General features: G+C 38.9%; 1 protein-coding gene across 1 annotated transcript; it reads left to right on the forward strand.

The window, feature by feature from the left end:
• Positions 1 to 21,268: 21,268 nt before the first annotated feature.
• Positions 21,269 to 23,504, forward strand: LOC124545714 (SCAN domain-containing protein 3-like). The gene is made up of 4 exons (XM_047124658.1): positions 21,269 to 21,385; positions 21,963 to 22,262; positions 22,377 to 22,607; positions 23,358 to 23,504. Exons 1-4 carry the CDS (start codon positions 21,269 to 21,271, stop codon positions 23,502 to 23,504), a joined length of 795 nt encoding a protein of 264 aa, XP_046980614.1.
• Positions 23,505 to 23,805: the final 301 nt, after the last annotated feature.

Raw genomic sequence — 23,805 nt, forward strand, 5'->3', positions numbered from 1 at the left:
AATTAGTTCTCACCAAAATCTGATGAGGTATAAGAGTTTCATGATGAAGTGTTTTGTGCCTACTGCATGTACACTAATACTACCCATACCTACTTTCAAAGCTGCTTGAACAGTTGGATACAGCAACTAGCAGCCTATGATTTTCATTGACAGGTACTTTTCTCTTATAAAGCAACGTTCACGAATCGTGGTAATGGAAATTGGCATAATATGCATTGTTGAGCAGTGGAGAAATCCCCAATGGTTAAGGCACGTCGAGCTTCAACACCCCTGCAGTGTTAATGTTTGGTGTGTTGTGTTAGGTACCTGGCCAATTGGCAGAAATGTGAATGGTGGAATGTATAGTGACTTTTAGACTATATTTTCCCATTACTATTGGAAGAATAGATATATGGCTTCCACACCATAGATACCTCATGAGGTTCGGAATCGAGACTATCCTGGTCAGAGGACTGTATGAGAAGGTCCTCGTGAGTGGCCTGCACGTTCATCCGATTCGACACTGCGCGATTTTTTTTTTTTTGTGAGGAACACCAAAAGAGAAATGTTACATGTGTGAATCAACAACCCATGCAAGTATGCTGATGCGATTTGTCACTGAATACACAAAAATTAGGGAAGAGATACAGACATAGGACAGTGTTTTAGAAATAGGGTTGCAATGTGTACTGCAGCAAATGGGCACCATTTCGAACATTTGCTTCAGTAAAACTTGCAGATTTGTGAGAATTAAGCGGATGCACCTAAGAGAAGCACCCCGATGGTGAGAGGCAGGGAACTGGCCTAAAATAAGCACCCCAATGTCGAGAGGCAACGGGACTCAAATTAGGAAAGCACCCTGAAGGGTACAAAGCAGCACTGCATTATACCTAGGTGATACTAAATGTAGTTGCTATCACATTGAAAAAACTAAACAATGATCTGTTCCATCCACTTTCTACTTTGGCGCCATCTGTGAATGTAATTATACCAATAATGTGGACACTGTGATGTGTTAATGTCTAGAGAATCACGTCGGTTTTTCTATAAAACACTATTGCTGCGTTACAGAATGGAAGAATACCGCCCTTCGACCCTCCTGGCATCTTAATCTGTTCAGTAATTTCTTGATACACTATCGTGTTTCAATGCATTGTAACCCATTTTGACTTGTGTCGATGATAGCGCCATCTATCGTTCAACGACAAAATTGTTCCATAAAAAGTTACGTATTTTTCCCTGTAGAATCCTAATTCGCAATAAAAAAAAAATGGGGTTCCAATTGAAGATTTCAAAGTTGACACCCCTCCCACCTCCTGGTGGTGGGGCAAGATGGGGGGGGGGGGAGGCGGCCCACTATAGTGTCTCTGGATGTGTCTCCTAATTCGCAATAAAAAAAAATGGGGTTCCAATTGAAGATTTCAAAGTTGACACCCCTCCCACCTCCTGGTGGTGGGGCAAGATGGGGGGGGGGGGGAGGCGGCCCACTATAGTGTCTCTGGATGTCACCCTTCGAAACGAACAACTGTTACTGCAACCATTTTTGTGATATGACGTGTAGTTTCCCATATATTTCCCACAACAGTTTTAACTGCCACACCCTGTAGATAGTTGTTTTTCCCTTGATCTGCTTTCGAGTGCAACATGAAAGAAAAGACTAATAGTAGTACAAAATATGAATGTACATATAGATTTAGAAAGATTTATGAACGTTTTGGTCAGCCAGGTAGATTTCATCTGATGAAACTTAACATAAAAACATTTGACAGTGTATATCATATGGTAGCATTCACACAACGCTCTATAGAACTGGACATCAAAGTCAATGTTTCTTAGGAAGAAAGTTTTGATATTGAAAGTTGGAGGTGGAGAGGGGAGATAGTGTCGTAATCTGCTAAACATTCTCACCACACTACTCTTGTTTTAGTAGTGTATTTTGTGCTTTTGTGTCTTCTTAACTTTATTTTTATTGTTTCGCTTTGTTTTCCTGGAAATCGGAACGAATCCCTGATGATTTGGGTATTTTTTCCCTGAATTTTATTCCATAAGAGAGGCGAGACATCTCAGAGTGAAAAACGATGTAGCGCCTATAATACCATAACAGTGAAAACGCATACGCTGTGCATAAGTAACATACACTGATGAAACAATTGTCACTAAATAACCTTTCTAAAATTGAGTCAGCTCTGTTCAATAAGAAAATCAGTTTTTGACATTATTTGGCACCTAGAAACAAAAAACACTATGGATGAGGTACAAAGGCATTTTATAAGCATTCTTTGAAATATTTGTATTTATATATTTATTTTCGCTTGCAAATAAGTGTCGATATTTTAAAGTGTGTTGTAATGAAAGAAAGGATGTGTAAGGGTCATTCTGTGGTTTTTCGAAATACCCTTGAATTTCATAAAAACTCTTTGTAATATGTTTTGTTATCCTGTGAATAAACCAATCATAAAGAAAGCTGTGTTGGTCGATGTTAATAATTTTGCTACAGGTTATGGGCCCAGGCCACGACAAAATAAAGTTTTAGAAGAAGAGTGGCTCAACACTATGCATGCTGGCAGATTTTTTTTTTTTTTGCTGAAACAAGTCATATGGTAACAGGAACCTTGTATGAGAATACAGGTACGAATAGCGATTATAGAGTGAATATTGATAAACCTTTAGGGATGGAGGACTGGGAAAAATGGAAATTGTACCTAATCTAGCGTTCGTTCATATGGACACTCTGACAGTAACAGTACGTGCGAACGTGTCGTGCCACAGGAACAGACAAGTGAACTAAAGGCAACATATACAGAACAGTAATAGCACAGTCTAACATAACAGTCGCGACACTCACTGCTGTGAAAGTTGTTGCCGTTTGACAGATGGAGCGACACTAGCGCTCCAAGCGGCAGGTAAGGTGAACGTCAGACGCGTCGTAAGCATAATGTTTGTTTGCATCCATTTCCTACGTAATTTCCGAATTATTCGAGTTATTTTCTTGCCTCCAAGAGTTTGTGTAGTATCAGAAGGCATATATATTTCTAAAAATGATTCTAAAATAAGCGCAAGTATGGACAAAAACCACGAATAGAGTGGCAAGCTACAACAAATTCGTGAAGAAACACTTGTGACATTGGACAGAATTGCAGCTTACCATGTTGATATCAAAAGAATATAAACACACAGATTCACAGGTAAGAAGCACAGACATGTACCTCTACATGCAAAAGAGATCGACAGCTCGTTTATCGTTCTGTAGGCCTACTGTGTTTATCATTGTCGCCTGTCGCCACAAGTACGACCTTCATCTTTATATTATTCTAAGTGGGACAAGCAACTGCCAAATAGTGGGAGAAATATACTGAAAACATTATAATGAGCTGATTACATTACATTTCACGAAAAACCAAATATTTGAATAATTTTCAAACAACCTGTCTGTAGTCATTTTCCTTGTCCCATAATAGTTTCGCTCGAAGTCTAGCGATCTGCACATTCTGACACTCACACGCTTTTGTAAGACACGAACAGCTGCACTTAACCTAACCACTTCATCGTCAAAGCAGGTCTGCGTTGATGATTCACGCGAATCTAGCACTGATACATTTAGAGTTGAACTAGCTGCTTCTGTGCCATAGGACTGTTTTACAGCTTTAGATTGACTGTCGAATCTTTGTGGCAGTTTCCTCTTCATCGTCAGCTGAGGTGGCTTATTTGGAATGTCAAACTGTGTGAGTACTGCATTCCACACGAGTTTGTTATTGTCTGCGTTCATGAACTGGTTTTGTTCGAAATGTAGCGGACAAAACCTAATATTATTATGCAGGTAAACTGGGTCTTTCTTCATAAGGTCTTCTCGTCTGCTATTAACTAGCCATTTTCTGCTCCTAAAACGAAACAGTCATCATTTATACACATACAGTTTGCAAGTGAATCCTGACGATACTGTTTAGTAACATCATGCTATTTACCTCTGAGGATCCTTAGGAAACCTAAAAAAGACAGCTGTGGTGTCTTCTTCCTGTTGCTGCTGCAATTTATTGCGCTACAAACGCTCCCGATGGTAAAAACCATTGTATAAATCAAAATAAACAATCACTATTCGCTTTCACGATCGCGCCGAACTCACAGTTCAACCTACCGGCCGCTTGGGGCGATGCTGGCACCGAAGGCAACAAAATCGAGACGAAGTGTCGCGACTGTTATGTTAGCCTGCGGTAATAGGATGATGCAGCATGTTAATTGAAACATTTTTTGGCTCATAAACGACAAAACATAAGATATTAGCACACATGTAGCTAAGCTGCAAAAGTTGTTTGTAGGTAATAATGAATTAATGAAGCGTGAAGAGAATATTTTGTTCGAAAAAATATTAAATAGTCGAATCTTATAGGTAATTTAAAGGTTTCTGGGACACAATACCGTGGGAAAACCAGCGTTTGATTTTTACTCATTTAAAACTTTGTGCTAGTGAATTGCATGAACAAAATACAATGAAATCAACTGCATTTATCATCTCTAAAGAATGAAAAAGGAAACAAAATAACAGACAAAAGAGCGGCCAAAGCAAAAATCTCCAAATAAGAAACGTGAAAAACTAGGTCACTGACCAGTGGAGTGTCCACAGAAAACACACGATACCACTAATATGTAGCAAGAAAGAATGTAAGCAGAAATGCTCAATTATTTCATGTATAATTGATGCATCTCCTAGAAACTATACTGATGCAAATAAATGTTACTGTGACAGTGGCATTAGAAGGCATATCACCCTAAATAAACAATACTTTGTTGTACAATGAATTTGATATTCCTGATATGACTCAATTGGGAAAACTCAGCACTAGAACGCTTGCATTTGCTCAGGGAAAAGTTCATATCGAAATTAGGAAATTAGACCATGCAATGAATGGTATGGTGCAAGAATGGAAAATGTTTATATGTTCCTGATGCAATTTCTAGTTGGTTTTCGACCATAAAAGCTGTGTGTCACAGCTACAATATAACATTTGACTATACATGTGTTAGGATGTGGGAAAAAGCCGGCAGCGTCATTGTCATATGCTACATGGAAAATGGGCTAGGAATACGCATGCTGCGAGACCAGAAAAGAGAAATCAGCTGAACTTAGTAACACTCTGTGAAACATTGCAAGTGCATCAAAAACGTTTCAATCATTAAAATAAGCAACACATTAATCTTACCCTCCCACACATCACCATTAATTTTTTCTCAGTGTCTTCATTACTTTCAAAAGCTTCAAGGGTTCTAAGATATACAAAAGAAAAACGTTTTTACTTACCTTCATTCTGCGTTCTTGTTGTTAGCTCCAGTTATTGTGTCTAGGGATACGTTCTTGCAGCTGAAATTTTGATTTAACATTGTGTATTCCTGATGACCGAATAACTGATGAAGAACTATCTGTTGCTATGATTTTCTTTTATTTTATCCCATTTTTCTATATCACATTTACTTCACATCTCCCTTTCCATACAACCATCAATTACATTGTTGTTTGCATCAGAGGCATGGCCACCACTACTTATAGACAAATGTAATGTATTGGGAATACATAGAAAGAAGGATCCTTTATTGTATGATTATATGATAGCAGAACAAATCCTGGTAGCAGTTACTTCTGTAAAATATCTGGGAGTATGCGTGCAGAACGATTTGAAGTGGAATGATCATATAAAATTAATTGTTGGTAAGGTGGGTACCAGGTTGAGATTCATTGAGAGAGTCCTTAGAAAATGTAGTCCATCAACAAAGGAGGTGGCTTACAAAACACTCATTCGACCTATACTTGAGTATTGCTCATCAGTGTGGGATCTGTACCAGATTGGGTTGACGGAGGAGATAGAGAAGATCCAAAGAAGAGCGGCGCGTTTCGTCGCAGGGTTATTTGGTAACCGTGATAGCGTTATGGAGATGTTTAGCAAACTCAAGTGGCAGACTCTGCAAGAGAGGTGCTCTGCATCATGGTGTAGCTTGCTCGCCAGGTTTCGAGAGGGTGCGTTTCTGGATGAGGTATTGAATATATTGCTTCCCCCTACTTATACCTCTCGAGGAGATCATGAATGTAAAATTAGAGAGATTCGAGCGCGCGCGGAGGCTTTCAGACAGTCGTTCTTCCCGTGAACCATACGCGACTGGAACAGAAAAGGGAGGTAATGACAGTGGCACGTAAAGTGCCCTCCGCCACAAACCGTTGGGTGGCTTGCGGAGTATAAATGTAGATGTAGATGTAGACATTCTGCAGTATTCACAATATTCCAAAGAGTTTACAAAGTATAAGAGTTCACAAACTTTCTTGACAAAAGAAGAATCATCACCAATATATAACATTATTTTATAAATGAATCCAGAAATACATTTAATAATTAGCGTTAGATTATGAAGTTAAATAATATGAATTTTAAGTATACCAGAAATTTCGTCATTTCAAACATTTCTAAAAGGAGAATAATTTTAACTGTACATACAGAGTGTAACAAATTCATTTCTTTTTATACATTTTAGCCTGAAATATAATACAGCGTATACAAAATCATATGAAATTGTATTAGTTAAACAACTAAGATAATGTTTACCTATACAAGACCCGATAGTATACATAGAAGAAGATAGTGTTAGAGGAGGATGTCCCATTACAACATGAAGAACATCATCAAGAAACTTGGCTTCAATATAGAACGCTGAGAAGCTGATTTTTATTATGGTTGTGCATCAAAAAAGATGAGTAAAGTACCCTTAAAAAAAAGGGGTAAAGTAGCCAACAGTTGGCGAATCAATCCATGCAGATGTTCGTGGACCAATGCGTACAAAGTCGTAAAGATGTGCTCGATATCTATACAGCGGGGAACGCAAAGGTATGGCCAGACTTTCAGGAAACATAGAGGAATAAAATTTGTTACATGAACATGGGTCTGCAAACATGTTATTTCCATGTTAAAGTTTATTTTCTACTTCTCTTCATAATTACATTAATAATGAAGAAAACAAAGACGCAAAACTTACCAGTATTGCATAAATTATTTACTTACATGAAATGTTCTAAGTATCCTCTTTGTTAGATTTAGTTGGAATGTACAGTAAGTTGTAATATTTAGGTTCATTGTCAGGGCTTTTTTGTTATGATGGAAAGAAGGTGATGGACTCACTTCACTGTTTTCGTTGCTATATGGAAAACCAATGCTCTTCTATAGTCCGAATAAAATTACTTGAAAGTTGATACTTCAAGCATTACTGGTTTCCTCCAGTCAGAGTGCTCAACATCATGCCCGAACCGTTAGCCATTGCCAGACTGCCACAGCAATTGGTCAGTTAAGTTCCAGTTCCTTGTCCACACTCTTTTCTTGCTGTGTGTGGGTCCTGAATCATGGGTCTGCCAGTTTTATTTCGCATTTCTGCAGACATTATACACACACAAAAAAACAAGACACACACACACAACGATGCTAATGAAATATACGTTTCATATACAGTACTAACAAATACTACTGGATACCTCCACACAAGACGTGATTCAGCATAACATACACAGTTATCAAGATCATGGAGATTGACTTACATTAGATACACCTCACATGACATTGCAGGAAGTCGAATTATTGAAGGCTGTAATTTGTTGTTGCGACTCAGTCATCGCAGGCACGAATATAACCATTACCCACAGTATGGTGGTGTAGTGCAATAGTTAGCGTATAAATCTGACTCGTAGAAGGTCGTAGGTTTGAATCTTGTCAAATTTAGCGAAAGTATTTTTAAATCAATAGAGTTTGATTATTATTTTTATTCGATTAATTGGTTTAAATGTAATTTTTATATCAAATTCTTTGTTGCATCATTTTCCTCATCATACTGACATTTTTATTTGCTCTTATTTTTCTTCCTGTCATTCTTTTTCGTTTGGAATCTACCTGTGTCGACTAAAATATGCAACCAAGTGCCAAGGCCTTCTGACTGGTAATGCAGCAGCTCTGGTAGCCAGTGTGAGGATAGTTTCACGTAACCAGTAATAGCGAGATATTACTGAATGTTTTTAGCGCTGTCTTGTGTTTGTTCATAGAGGTTAGCTTTAATCGCCATGAAAAAAGCGATGGTGATTTTAGTTCTGCCACAGACTGTTGACCACCATTTTCTCAGACACATTGCATGTCACAAGGATGTAGTTAACTTAAGACGTGAGTTTAAATTCAGGGCTACTAAACGCGTCGTCTGTAGCAGTTCAGTCATTGGTCACATAAAATCAACTGTCGGCAGACCATCTCGCGTTTTCGACACACCTCACGGTGGCTAGTTCCAACATTGCTCCGCTTTACACCTTAATAGCATTTGTGAAGTGATTAGCCGTGTTTTCGAGTCACCTACAACCGAGCAGTAGCCAGCAGCCGATGTAGCAGCACTGTAGCAACAAGTGACAGACGTTAACTGTCAAGTAATTTTAATCGGTCTGCATTATCAAGCACACATCGACTGATTAGTGTTCATCACAGACTGAACAAGCATTTAATATCAACTGTTTAGTATTCATCATGGGCTTGATTTCCATTACAGTACAATGGAACTTGACCACAATACGATGCTGGCAGCTGCCCATTTGCCCTATGTATGAGTAGTTGGTAATGGCCATGGCACGCTGCATTTATACAGGGAGAGATTTTCAGAACAACGCTGTGACATCAGTACGTTTGAACCAACTTATCGCCGAAATTTAAGCCTACTACTCATGACTGAGAGAAGCCATAGAAGGATGAGGGCACCTCAGTTGGAGGAGGAAGCACTTCCAGGTAGTTGACAAGTACCCTATCGTTATTGTAAGACAACTACTGCAACAAGTAACACTGACATGTGACCATCAGGAGAGCTACACGAGGACCAGCAGTAACCATACCATGTACAACCTGTACAATCAGTAGCCGATTTTCCTGCATGGATATACTTCTGTGAATGGTTCATTCAACAATGTGTCAACCATCACTTTAGCGCAAACATGTTGTTCACGGATGAGGCTTCATTTCAACATGATCAGAGTGTAAATTTTCACAACTAGCTTGATGGGCTATCGAGAATCCTCTCAAAATTGTACATTCAGATATCAACAAATATTTTCTGTCAGTGTTTGGGTTGGCATCATTCATGATTATTAGGCCTCTTGTTCATCCACCAAATGGTAAAAACTCACCATGCAGTCTTAGAGAATACTCTTACCTGTATTGCAAGAACGTGTATCTTTACAAGTGCAACAAAACTTCATACATACATGATTATTGGTTTGGTAGAAATGGGCCAATTCCTTTGGCTCCACACCCTCTGGATCTAAAACAATTAAATGTTTATTTGTGGGGGCGTTTGATAAACACAAATTACAGAGCTGTGGTGCTAGCTGTACAGAGTCTTCGTGCCTGTATTCTTGAAGGTTGTGAAACAGTACACAATTCTTCAGGGTTACATTGCATCATGGATTCAGTGTAAGGGCAGGTTGATGCTTGAATCCTTGCTAACTGACAGCATTTTGAACATTTCATTTACAAAAAGTGTTCCATACTGGGCATTACAGAAGCGTCCATTTCGAACCGTCTGCTTTGACATGTGACGTCATCGGGATAGCAAACACCCTTACATGTAGCATATACATGGCAACCATAAAATCACTACATAAACATGTGAACAAAAACAAAAAAGGCACAGGAATATTTCACTCCAGCAATAAAATGAAACTAATGGGACAACCACAGGACGTATGAAAAATTTCACCATCACAGACAAATATTATAAACAAAATAAAAAAAACCTCAAATGTAACATGATGCTACAAACACGAAAACCACATGAATCTTAGATTCCACTTGACATATATAGCTCAAACGATGCCCTTGGCACCAAAAAGCCACCATATCCAACTCCAAAATGTGGCATTGTAAAATTCCCTTCACCTAAATAGCCAAATGAAACCAATGATGCAACAACCTCACATACAAATTGAAAAACCAAAATCCCCATAGTCACTTGAGTAATTAAAATACAAACTAAATACTATATGCCAAAACAAACAAGCCATATATGATCCATTAAAGCCAAATAAAACAAAAAATTGCATACCAACCATAGCCATCGACAAATAGAACTAGGTTGGCCAACCTCGTCCCCACCATGCATACTCATATATACAACCAGCAAAAACCAAACAAAATCCTCCAAAGGGCAATACCAACATTCCAGCCGCCCCCCCCCTCCCCCTGTTGAACCAACCACAGCCCACACAATACCACTCCTAAACACAACACCCACAAGAAATGAACAAAAGCAGAAACCATTCAGACACTTAAAAAAAGTCCTCAGAAAACAAAATAAAGTAATTCCTGAAAGATATACAGATGAACAACAACAAAAAAAATAATATGTAAGCAAAACAATCTCGCTGATGGCCAACTTAGATCTCTCGAACCACATGCATCATCGAATATATCATCAAATATTGTCACTGAGACACCACCAAATATATAGGTCCCTGACTGGAGAAATTCGGACTCGAGTCAACTTCATATTCTCATTAGACATATGTCATCTCACATAGTCTGGAATTAAGACGACCCACAGCAAAAAGCTTATCATCGTCATCATACCAGGTGTAGTAGTATGACACTGGAATTTGATTGCAATAATTGCACATCTGTTGCTTGAAACTGATAAACAATATTTTACTCAAAATTATCTCCATTGCTATTTATACATTTGTCCCACCTTTCCGGTAGGCTGTGAATGCCAGGCCAAAAAACAGTTGTTTTTAGAAGTGAACCAGTCAGTGAGCCATTTTTGCACATTTTCATACGAATTGATGGGTTGTTAAATATGAATGCATCCCAGTGATGCAAATAGATGATAATCGGATGGAGCCAAGACTGGAGAATAAGCCGCATGCCCTAGTATTTTCCATCTGAACCCAACAACTTTCCCTGACCCGTTTTTCTGTGTGTGATGGCACATTATCGTGGAGCAATATGACTTTGTGTAGCCTTTTTCCATATCTGGTCATTTTTCGTGTAATGCTCGATTTAAGTCGATCATTTGTTGTTGGTAGCGATCAGCGTTAGCAGTTTCACTAGGTTTCAGCAGCTCATAATAGATGAGACCCTTCTGATCCCATCAAACACAGAGCATTCATTGTCTACTTTCCAAAGCAATTTGGCCTTGCAGTGGATGTCGATGGTTTGCCTGGATTCACCCATGATTTACGATACTTAGGATTCTCAAAATTTATCGATTTATCATCAGCTGTCAGTATTCGTTGGGGAAATGACTTGAATATCACAAGTGATCTTTCGATTCGCTTTCTGTCTTTAGTTCAGTTCATGTGGAACCCATTTTCCCACTTTCTGCACCTTCCCCATAACTTTCAACCAAAGAGAAATGGCTTTCTGCATCACATTCAATTGTTCCACGAGTTCCTGTTGACTTTTAGTATCATCTTCATACAATAAGGCCTGTAATTCGGTGTCTTCGAACTTTTTCGGTGGTTTCCCGTGCTCATCGTTTCTCACTTAAAAACCACCACTTTTGTACTTTTGGAACCCCTCGAAACACTGTGTTTTCCAAAGAGCATGTTCGCTGATTGCCTCTATCAGCATTTGATACAATTGTGCAGCAGTTTTCTTCAAATGGTAACAGAAAACCAATGCTCCCATAAATTGTAGTTCGTAGGCACAAAGTTCGACATATTTACAGGTTTGAAACAGATACTGATGTATGGAACTTGTGTTACTGTGTATTGACATTCGTCATCAGTCGTTACAGGAAGCAGATGGCGCTGCAGACGCGATCTCTCGGGCCCTACACTGACACTTATGTTGTATTCATCTCTATCAAAAGACAAAGAAACAGTTACATTTGGGTCCACAAAAAACAAACAACAATAATCATATCTAACACAAGTGCGAACGAAGTCCCTCAAAACAATAAATCAACTTAAATCACTGGCTACACAGCATACTCTTCCAACAACGACAGAATGATTACAAAAAGTCAAATGATCAAATACTATACATAACACAATCATCTTTCTGGGAGCCTGTACGTAATATTTTCTGGGTCTCATGAACAAATAAAGCGAGTTGGGTCTCACACAATAGCTGTTTCCGGAATCCATGTTGATTCCTGTAGAGTAGATTCTGGGTTTCCAGAAACGACATGATACGCAAGCAAAGAACATGTTTTAAAATTCTACAACAGATCGATGTCAGAGATATAGGCCTATAGTTTTGCGCATCTGCTCGACGACCCTTCTTGAAAACTGGGACTACCTGTGCTCTTTTCCAATCATTTGGAACCTTCTGTTCGTCTAGAGACTTGCGGTACACGGCTGTTAGAAGGGGGGCAAGTTCTTTTGCGTACTCAGTGTAGAATCGAATTGGTATCACGTCAGGTCCAGTGGACTTTCCTCTGTTGAGTGATTTCAGTTTCTTTTCTATTCCTTGGACACTTATTTCAATGGCATCCATTTTTTCGTTTGTATGAGGATTTAGAGAAGGAACTGCAGTGCGGGCTTCCTCTATGAAACAGCTTTGGAAAAAGGTGTTTAGTATTTCAGCTTTACACGTGTCATCCTCTGTTTCAATGCCATTATCATCTCAGAGTGTCTGGATATCTGTTTCGATCCACTTACTGATTTAACGTAAGACCAGAGCTTCCTATGATTTTGTGTCAAGTCGGTACATAGAATTTTACTTTCCAATTCACTGAACGCTTCACACATAGCCCTCCTTACGTTAACTTTGACATCGTTTAGCTTCTGTTTGTCTGAGAGGTTTTGGCTGCATTTAAATTTTCAGTGACGCTCTCTTTGCTTTCGCAGTAGTTTCCTAACTTTGTTGTTGAACCACGGTGTGTTTTTCCCGTCCCTCAGAGTTTTACTCGGCACATACCTGTCTAAAACGCATTTTACGATTGCCTTGAACTTTTTCCATAAACACTCAACATTGTCGTGTTGGAACAGAAATTTTCGTTTTGATCTGTTAGGTAGTCTGAAATCTGCCTACTATTACTCTTGCTAAACAGATAAACCTTCCTCCCTTTTTGATAATCCTATTTACTTCCATATTCAGGGATGCTGCAACGGCCTTATGATCACTGATTCCCTGTTCTGCGCTTACAGAGTCAAAAAGTTCGGGTCTGTTTGTTATCAGTAGGTCCAAGATGTTATCTCCACGAGTTGGTTCTCTGTTTAATTGCTCGAGGTAATTTTCGGATAGTGCACTCAGTATAATGTCACTCGATGCTCTGTCCCTACCACCCGTCCTAAATATCTGAGTGTCCCAGTCTATATCTGGTAAATTGAAATCTCCACCTAAGACTATAACATGCTGAGGAAATTTATGTGAAATGTATTCCCGATTTTCTCTCAGTTGTTCTGCCACTAATTCTGCTGAGTCGGGAGGTCGGTAAAAGGAGCCAATTATTAACCTAGCTCGATTGTTGAGTATAACCTCTACCCATAATAATTCACAGGAACTATCAACTTCCATTTCACTACAGGACAAACTACTACTAACAGCGACAAACACGCCACCACTGGTTGCATGCAATCTATTCCTTCTAAACACCGTCTGTACCTTTGTGAAAATTTCGGCAGAATTTATCTCTGGCTTCAGCCATACCTATAACGATTTCAGCTTTGGTGCTTTCTATCAGCGGTTGAAGTTCCGGCACTTTACCAACGCAGCTTCGACAGTTTATAATTACAGTACCGACTGCTCCCTGGTCCCCGCGTGTTGTGACTTTGCCCCGCACCCTTTGAGACTGTTGCCCTTTCTAACCTAAAAAACCGCCCAGTCCACGCCTCGTAACCCCTGCTACCTGTGTAGCCGCCTGTTGGGTGTAGTGGACTCCTGACCTATCCAGCGGAACCTTCGACCATAGATATTGGTAGAGTGGTCATGACGTATATTTCGTGGCACCAACATCTCTACTACTATACCACGTGACTATTGGCAAAACAATGGTGGTATCCTGTTGTGATTATGGTTGTACCGAGGGTTTTGTGAAGGGAAGTAACATTAAATTTCACGTGTAAGTATTATTAGTATAATTTAGTGGTATTTCTTGAACACTGATAAACTATTGTGTGTATCATATCCTTACCCAGAACGCCACAGTTACGTAAATTGGCGGTTTGAAGTGCTGTGTGTGTTTCTAGGCGCACATTGTAATCGTATATATTTCTTGAAATGGTAAGCTACAAAGCTGCTTTTTCTCTTTCGTATAGGTTTCCAAAGGATGAAGGGCGCAGGCAGATGTGGATACAGGCAGTGAAACGAAAAGATTTCAAGCCTACTGCGCACACACGCATCTGTTCGAAGCACTTTGATGAAGATATATATATATATATATATATATATATATATATATATATATATATATTTTGTGTGTGTGTGTGTGTGTGTGTGTGAGAGAGAGAGAGAGAGAGATTTATTACCAATAACCCTTCCCACTCCAAAAGCAATGGCAATGTGCATTGCTACTACATAAGAAGAAAGGATGATTTTTACTATGCTGGATTAAATCTGTCTTTGGTACAAAAAGGGGTGAATTATGCTGGTATTATTTTAGAGAACAATTTGAAAAAACAAGTTAGGTGTTTGATTTCTCATCACGGTTCAGTTTTATTTTGTACTTCCTAGTCACAAAACATACAAATATCAGAAACAAATACTGAATACCATTTGCAAGAAGGTAGTTGTATGGCCTATGTTAGTTTCCAGATAATAAGCTGTAATGTATGGGATAAATAATATGCTGCTACAAAAATCTTTGGTCATTTACCAAAAAGCATTAAAAGCCTGACAGATAGCCAACCAGCATTTAAAATCAAACTAAAAGAATCTGTGAATGACAGCTCCTACGCAGTAGACGATTTTTTAGGTATAAATAAGTGATTGGAAGAATTGTCATGTAATGATAGGTCTACCTTTCATTAAACTGACACATCATTGTGAAGTATCGTATTCATGATCTGTGGAACAAGTATTCATGTAAGTAGGTACTGATTTTGTAGATATCTTATTTGATACATCTACGAAACAAACTGTTTAAACCAAAAAAGAGCTTTCAAATGAAACTGCTTTATGTTTTGTGGGTGAACGACACAATTGAGTTCGTTACATTCGATGTGAACACGTGTGTTTACGTTACAGCTTTTGTTGTTTATGCCGATTTATGAAGTCTATAACACTTTCTACAACCAAGGCCCTAAAAGACACACACGCAATATTTACATTTTATGCAGTGCATAACGCGTATTGTGAGTAGAGAATGCATCTCATAATTGGTACCACTGAAATATTCGCGGCGAGTATATTGCCGAACATCGAAAGTGTTTCAGCAGTTCACAAAGTTCATTGTGAAGTAATGGCTGTAAAACAAAATTTGTACAGTGGTTACGCAATAATTTATCACTTCTAGCTGTGTTACATAAGCTACATTTAATGTGGTGAAGTTAGGAGGAAATCCACTGAGAAATACTGGAAGTGAAATCAGGAATCAGAATGCTGCCTTGAACTCCCGCCGACGTTCTGCCAACAGTTGCGTGATTCTATGTTGCAGCCACGCCAGACGTATAGCTGCTGCACTGCTTGCCCAGTCTATTAGTATCTATGGTCGAAGAGCGGAACCCGAAACCCCACCCTCTATGGCGAAAGTCGAGCAGATGCGCAAAACTATAGGCCTATATCTCTCACATCGATCTGTTGTAGAATTTTAGAACATGATTCTTGCTCGCGTATCATGTCATTTCTGGAAACCCAGAATCTACTCTGTAGGAATCAACATGGATTCCGGAAACAGCGATCGTGTGAGACCCAACACGCTTTATTTGTTCATGAGACCCAGAAAATATTAGATACAGGCTCCCAGGTAGATGCCATTTTCCTCTACTTCCGGAAGGCGTTCGATACAGTTCCGCACTGTCGCCTGATAAACAAAGTAAGAGCCTACGGAATGTCAGACCAGCTGTGTGGCTGGATTGAAGAGTTTTTAGCAAACAGAACACAGCATGTTGTTCTCAATGGAGAGACGTCTACAGACGTTAAAGTAACCTCCGGCGTGCCACAGGGGAGTGTTATGGGACCATTGCTTTCCACAATATATACAAATGACCGAGCAGATAGTGTCGGAAGTTCCATGCGGCTTTTCGCGGATGATGCTGTAGGATACAGAGAAGTTGCAGCATTAGAAAATTGCAGCGAAATGCAGGAAGATCTGCAGCGGATAGGCACTTGATGCAGCGAGTGGCAACTGACCCTTAACATAGACAAATGTAATGTATTGCGAATACATAGAAAGAAGGATCCTTTATTGTATGATTATATGATAGCGGAACAAACACTGGTAGCAGTTATTTCTGTATAATATTTGGGAGTATGCGTACGGAATGATTTCAAGTGGAATGATCATATAAAATTAATTGTTGGTAAGGCATAAATGGGTTTCACTCTAATGGACCCAGTACCATCGCTAATGGGATGTCACGACATTGTTAACATCGAAAAACGACTGGTTTCACCGATGAAGAATAATTGAGGATGTTGGAAGAATCAGATTTCTACGCCAGTGATCCAGTAATATCAGTTTTTTCTGATGAAGATGAGTTTGTGGACACAGTTGATAGCAAGCAGTGATAATTTTGATTGCCTTTGTAATGGTAACTGGCATGGACTGCAAGAATCCTACTACAAGTAGAACTGTGATAAACATAAACTGCAACCAAGGCTAAATTAATAACACCTCACCAGTCCAGGATCACATTTAGAGGCCACGTTCATCCCCAGTGTATATTTCATCAACAAACTACATGATACACTGTACTAAACAGAGTGAAGTGTGTGGCACACAGTGTCACGCATGAGCCTCTGCAGTATCTGATCTGATTTGATTTGATTTTTTATTGGTCCAGTTTTATCATACAGCACAAATTGTACAATTGATATTGGACAGGTCAAAGATAAGTTACAATAATACATAGTATTAGCAAAATAGTGGGCCACTTAAAATTAGGTACCTATTACAATTAATTTTGTTATGTATTCAGAAATTCTCTGACAGAAACTGTGCTTTCTTAGAAATGCCTTTAGTTTAGCTTTAAATATTGGATGAGTAGCATTTTTTATTTCCTCTGGTATCTTATTGTGCAGTATTACACCAATGATAATTATGTCCCTCCGATAGGTGGTTGTTCTGTGATTTTTTTTTGTGTATAAAAATCACTGATGGCAGTCAACTTCTCAGAGACGATTTCAGTAAATTCTGTCAAATTTTCTTTTGTGAAACACAAATCTGAAGCATATGACGCACTTACACAATTTTCAAATGAAACTCAAAACACTGGGCATGGTGTTACAACAATTAAGGCATGACAGAGGCAAGGAACTTGTAGTGGCAGAATTTTTACAGTACTTAAAATTGTATATGGATGTGACATTTGCAAACTATATAAAAGGATTGGGTCCACCAACCACCAGAACATTAAGATTAGTCACAAACATTTATTTTTGTAAACAAAAGTGCTTTTGGACCACTGTTCTTAAACTAACTATTATGTCTGAAATGGAAGTAATAATTTCTTCATTGTCAATGACAGAATTATCAGGGTCATTACCAGGGTTTTAAATCATGGTTGCTATAAGACAAAACAGGATTGGCAGACAGATTTGGATGACAGCTGTAGTGCATTTTACTCGCTGATGCTCAGACTGATATCGGCAGGTGGAGCTGAATATCCCGTGTTGGCAGCATGGCAGGGAAGGCTCAGAAGCTGTCCCCTCTCTTGAGTCTTCAGGAATTGTGCCCTTTGTCTCTTTATGACAAGTGCCTTCTTTCCCTTCTTCACAAGCACCTTCCAAGATGATATTTTTATGCTTTCCAGAGTTCTTTCCCTGGACATGGCCATACACCTGGTTGGCTAACTTATCTTCTTCTTCTTCTGGCAAATCAAATTATTGTTCGACAGCCTTTAAGATATTTTTCACTGCCCACATTTTTCACACTAAAATGGAAAACCACATACAGGCATCGTTGTAGACAATGTTCAATCATCTGTCAGACAGCACATTGTCAACTACAAACGGATGTCTTGTGTCCAGTCAACCCAACCATCACCTCCATTCTTGCACATGCTCCACCTTGACAATGTGTTGGATTCCCTACCACTCACAAATTCTCAGGAGGAAGACATGCAAAGCTGTTACAAAAACACATTCATAGCAAGTGTCCTTTCCCTTGGCAAACTGCATACTGCCCAGTTTACACTGGCGGTCCCACATCCTGAGGAGGCAACTAACTGTCCGCTCTATCTGATGAGAATTTGCACCCCTCCAACACTTCTCACTGATTGTTTCCTCAACTTTGTGAAGATTCCAAAGATTTCATTTTTATGCATGACAGCACCCCCACTTCACTTTCACCTTGAAGTGAGACATTATACTAACACCACCATCCAACAACATTGAATTGGAAGAGGTGAACAGCAAGATCTTGTTCACTGTTTTTTTTTTGGCTCCCAGTTCGTCAGATCTCACACCTTGTAATTTTTTTCTGTAGGGGTGCACAAAAGACAGAATCATTTTCCCCACATATGACAGCTACATTTCTCAAAATCTGAGAAATCTAACTCTTGAAGCTGTCAATTCAATAAACAGGGACCTGTTGATTCATGTCTGGAACGAAATGGAACAGCGTTTCGATGTTTCTTGATCAACACATGTTGAGTGTATGGTATATGGCTGTGCAAACATAAAACTTTGAACCTTAACATGCTACTGGAAGGGTAATTTGTGTGTGGATATTTCACAATTGGTCAGTAATAAAGAAATGAAATCTGTTCTTTCTCTTTGATTCACCCTGAATGTAGGGGAAATTCCAGAAACATGACCATAATTTCATGTACAGAAGGGAACCATTGGGTTATATAATTACATAGAAATGGGGAATGTAGTTTGCAATACTGGTCATTAATGTAAAGTAACAACATTAAAGAGGGAGGAATTACAGCATACAACAGCGATGATATACCGGTAAAGTAAACATAAAATCATAAATTCTGCCAGGGATCATCCACATGAGAGAAGCTGAAGCTGGAGAGTGGGCAGAGGGGGGCAGACTGTGGGATCTGCCAGTAAGTTGACAAATGGGCAGATGTTTTAGATAGTAACATACGTACGTAGAATTCCACAAACAAGATCATGATTCCTTGTACAGAAAGTAGCCTTGTAAGATAAAGACCAATGGGTTAAATAATTACACAAGAATAGTATAACATTGGCTTCGTATACGTAGCTGGTTATTGTGATGGAAGGAGTGACAGTACACAATTGTAACAACATACTGGTCTTTATTCTATTAGGTTATTTTCAACACACGGAATTATGGTCACATTTCTGGAATTCTCCCCATATGTTACTATCTCTAGAATTTACATTAAATTTATCATTTGTCAGCTTTCTTTTCAACAGACCCCACTGTTCCCCTCTCCACCCTTAGCTTACTCACCTGAATGATCCTTGACTGATTAACAATTCTATGTTCATTATATGTCATTGCTTGAGAATGCTGTAATGCCTTCCATCCTAATGTTCTTTTACACTAACGACCAATGTCAACTATGATGCCAACATTGTTCTATAGTTATTTAACTGCTTAACCTAATAGTTTTTATACTATGGAGTTACTTTGTGGACATGAAAGTATGGTCAGACTATGGAATTATACATACACGTTACTATCTTTTCTTTATATATATATCTGTCATTTTTCAACTTCCTTTCCAACAGATCTCACTGCCTCCCCTCTGCCCACTGTCCAGCCTGTTTTCCTTGTCTGGATGGTCGCTGGCAGATTCATGATTACATCGTTGCCATTGTGTGGTTTAATTCCTTCCACTTAATGCTGTTAGTTTACGTTAATGACCAGTGTTACAAACTATATCTATATACTTATTTAACCTAACAGTTTTTTTTCCTGCAGGGCTACCTTCCGTACAGGAAATCGTAATTTCTGGAATTTTACTACATATATTACTAGCTTTGGGATTTATTTTGTATCTATTCTTTGTCAACTTCCTTCCCAACAACCCCCCCCCCTCCCCTCCTCCCTATCCAGCATCCGAGTGGTCTGGGTTTTTTTTACAGTTGTGTGTTGATTGATGTCATTGCTATTGTATGCTGTTATTCCTTCCATTTAACATTATTTTTGCACCAATGACTAGTTTAGTAATTAAAAGCTTATTCACTTGGCCAACCCATATATTGGCCACTCAAACCTTTACATGGCGATCTTATTGGCTTACCTTCCCTGCAACATGAAATTGATTTTGCATTTAATAGGTTTGTTATTTTATGGTTTTTAACCAATTAAGCACGGGGCCCCATCATATGATGGACCAAACAGAACATGCCCTTGCTACGAGGCCCGTCATATGATGTGCCAACGGCAATGTGTGTTGTCTACAAGGTTCGTCATAAGACGGATGAATGCCAGTGTGCCCCACTACGAGGCCAGTCACGTGACTCCCACCAACAGCAGTTGTTTGTAAACAGACGGTGTAGCGTTGTCTCATCACTTCCTGCTGTTCATGCTAACTGTCCATCCTGTGGATGACTTATAGACAATAACTGAGCATTTATCGATCTGTGCGAATACTCTGTGCGTTACGCACAATTAACAACATTCAACTGTTTAGGATGTCAAAACGACCTCGCATGTCCGAGCGGGAGTTGCTGAACATACTTACCAAAAGTGATACTGAGAATTTGTCACATCATTGTCAGATGAAGATGCTTGCTCTTAATGAAGACCCACATCACCTCAACTGTCAACCTCAACAGGTATTACACGCGAAACCCCAAGGCGTGTCATTTTGGAATCTTCCTTCAACGACGATGAAAGTAATAGTGAATGTGAACTTTCAACGAATATGGTGAAGCATCCATGCACTGAAAATTGGTCACAAAACAAATTCCACCCAGAAGTGCATCCTTTCAATGGCGCGAATACAGGACTGAGTTGTGATTCAGACGCAGGAGTTCAACCCTGAATTGTTTTCAGTTACTTCACCGTCATTTGTGGAATTTATTGTACGAGAAAGCAATAAGTTTTTCTATTACTTTATGGAAAAACCTCCCGTTCTTTCTCGTATGACTACGTGGGAAGATATAGATGTGATGAATTTTATTGTTTCCTTGTAAAGAAGCTGTCACAAGACTATTGGTCAAGAGATTCTTTGTTACCAATGCCTATTTTCGGAGAAGTGATGTCGAGAGACAGATTTCATTTGATTCTTAGTGTACTTCATTTTGCCAACAACACAACGGATACTGGTAATCAACTTTTCAAAGAAAGACCCCTTTGTTCAGAGGTTCCCAAACTGGTGGGGGGGGGGGGGGCATGATATTGCAAGGGGGACGCGGGTGGAGTTAGTGGTATAAACCTAATATTTCTTTTTAATATCGATATTTTAATAAAAGTGAATGTGCAGGTATTAATGATAGATTATGGTGCTAAATGCAATAGTTTGGCGTCCCACTTCCCGCAATCCTATCTCAATAACCTATCCTAGAACATACAGCTTTTGAAGACCACGTTTAGAATGTCACACACAGAAACTCTCAAAATTACGAAGGCGATATGCGTTAATTCTAAAATATCAGATTTGTAAACAACTTACTTCTGACAATTGGAAAACAGAAAAGTCAGGTATTAACTATTCCGTACATTTGTACACACGAACTGAACGTAATCATGTTATAACTTTTAGCCGTAGTAGGCTATGTTCATCAGAGTAATAATCACTTATACCGCGTAACTGCAAAAATGCCGTTTTATTACCCTGTCAGCCCGCGGATCCCCATGTGATGCGATTACAGTGACTTTAATAGACTGTATATGCTTCAAATGAACTGGCAGGTTCGTAATTTGGACGCCAGGGTTATGCCCTTTGTCATCAGAAAAATGTGCACGACGTGAATGCGAAACTAGTACAAGTGTTCGTTCTGAGCAGAGTACTTCATACAGAAGTACGCTGGCTCTCAAAAGGAAATATGCTAGGAAGATTATTTGAACTTCGAGACGAAGTGATGCAGTTTTTGGAAAATGACAAACAAACTGAATTGTATGTGGAATTTAGAAAGTCCGGTGTTCATGTTGCATCGGCATATCTGTCAGATATTTTCGAATCTTTAAACACATTGAATTTGAAATTACAAGGTGGAGAGTCAAACATAATTTTTCATCGAGATGCCATCAAAGTGTTTACTGATAAGTTGCAACTATGGAAACATAAAATTTTAGCCTGCAATTATTCCTGCTCTCCCAGATTGTTTGGAATCCCGGAAGAAGCCCGATTTCAAAACGATTTTTAGGATACTGATACTAAGAGTAAAATATCAAACCATTTGCAGCACCTCACTGATGAATTCGAACGATACTTCCCTAACAGTTGTGATGATAAAATTTATTACAGGTTAGCGACGGATCCATTTCACGTTGACGTGGATGTGTTGAAAGACAGACTACAAGAGGAAGTCTTAGAAATTAAAAACGATTCTGCAGTGAAGGATGACTTTGAGAAGATGGATAAGCCTTTATTTTGGGTGAAATACCTCACGGCGTATCCCAGCAGAGCAGCACAAGCACTGAAACTGTATTTACCATTTTGAAGCACTTATTTCTGCGAAAGAGCATTTTCAGCGGTGTTGTTGTTGTGGTCTTCAGTCCTGAGACTGGTTTGATGCAGCTCTCCATGCTACTCTATCCTGTGCAAGCCCCTTCATCTCCCAGTACCTACTGCAACCTACATCCTTCTGAATCTGCTTAGTGTATTCATCTCTTGGTCTCCCTCTACGATTTTTACCCTCCACTGCTAAATTTGTGATCCCTTGATGCCTTAAAACATGTCCTACCAACCGATCCCTTCTTCTAGTCAAGTTGTGCCACAAACTTCTCTTCTCCCCAATCCTATTCAATACCTCCTCATTAGTTACGTGATCTACCCACCTTATCTTCAGCATTCTTCTGTAGCACCACATTTCGAAAGCTTCTATTCTCTTCTTGTCCATATTAGTTATCGTCCATGTTTCACTTCCATACATGGCTACACTCCATACAAATACTTTCAGAAACGACTTCCTGACACTTAAATCTATACTCGATGTTAACAAATTTCTCTTCTTCAGAAACAATTTCCTTGCCATTGCCAGTCTACATTTTATATCCTCTCTACTTCGACCATCATCAGTTATTTTACTCCCTAAATAGCAAAACTCCTTTTGGCGATAAAAAATAAGCTTAGAAGCAAACTCAGTATTGCCAATGATTTACGTTGCGCAGTTTCTACTATTCAGCCAAGAATTCAAAATCTTGTAAAAAAATATGCAAGCTCATCCTTCACATTGATTAATTTGTTTGTTTCTTGCCACGTGTGTGGAAATAATATTTTTATAATAAATACGTCACATTATAAGATAACTTGTTATTTTCCTCGTAACTAACCTTACATGTAGGTAAAACTGTAAAATTATAAAAAACTATTTTGAAGAAACAAAATAAAATAAACATCGTGAATCTGATTTAAATATAAATACTGCGTGTGATCCTTATGGATTCTGATGTTACGTGTGGTATGCTATTTCAACTAATAATAGTATTTCTTCTGGATGAAGAGACAGTGAAAGTTTATCCTAGATATGGCAAGCGAAGAGTAGTCCTAAAATCGTATACGGGTGAAGAAATGGTGTGCAGCAAGGGAATGTATTCCTTAACAGCCCACCACGTTACATGACGTCACCATAG

Source organism: Schistocerca americana, chromosome 8, assembly GCF_021461395.2.
Source record: "Schistocerca americana isolate TAMUIC-IGC-003095 chromosome 8, iqSchAmer2.1, whole genome shotgun sequence".
Classification (NCBI taxonomy): domain Eukaryota; kingdom Metazoa; phylum Arthropoda; class Insecta; order Orthoptera; family Acrididae; genus Schistocerca; species Schistocerca americana.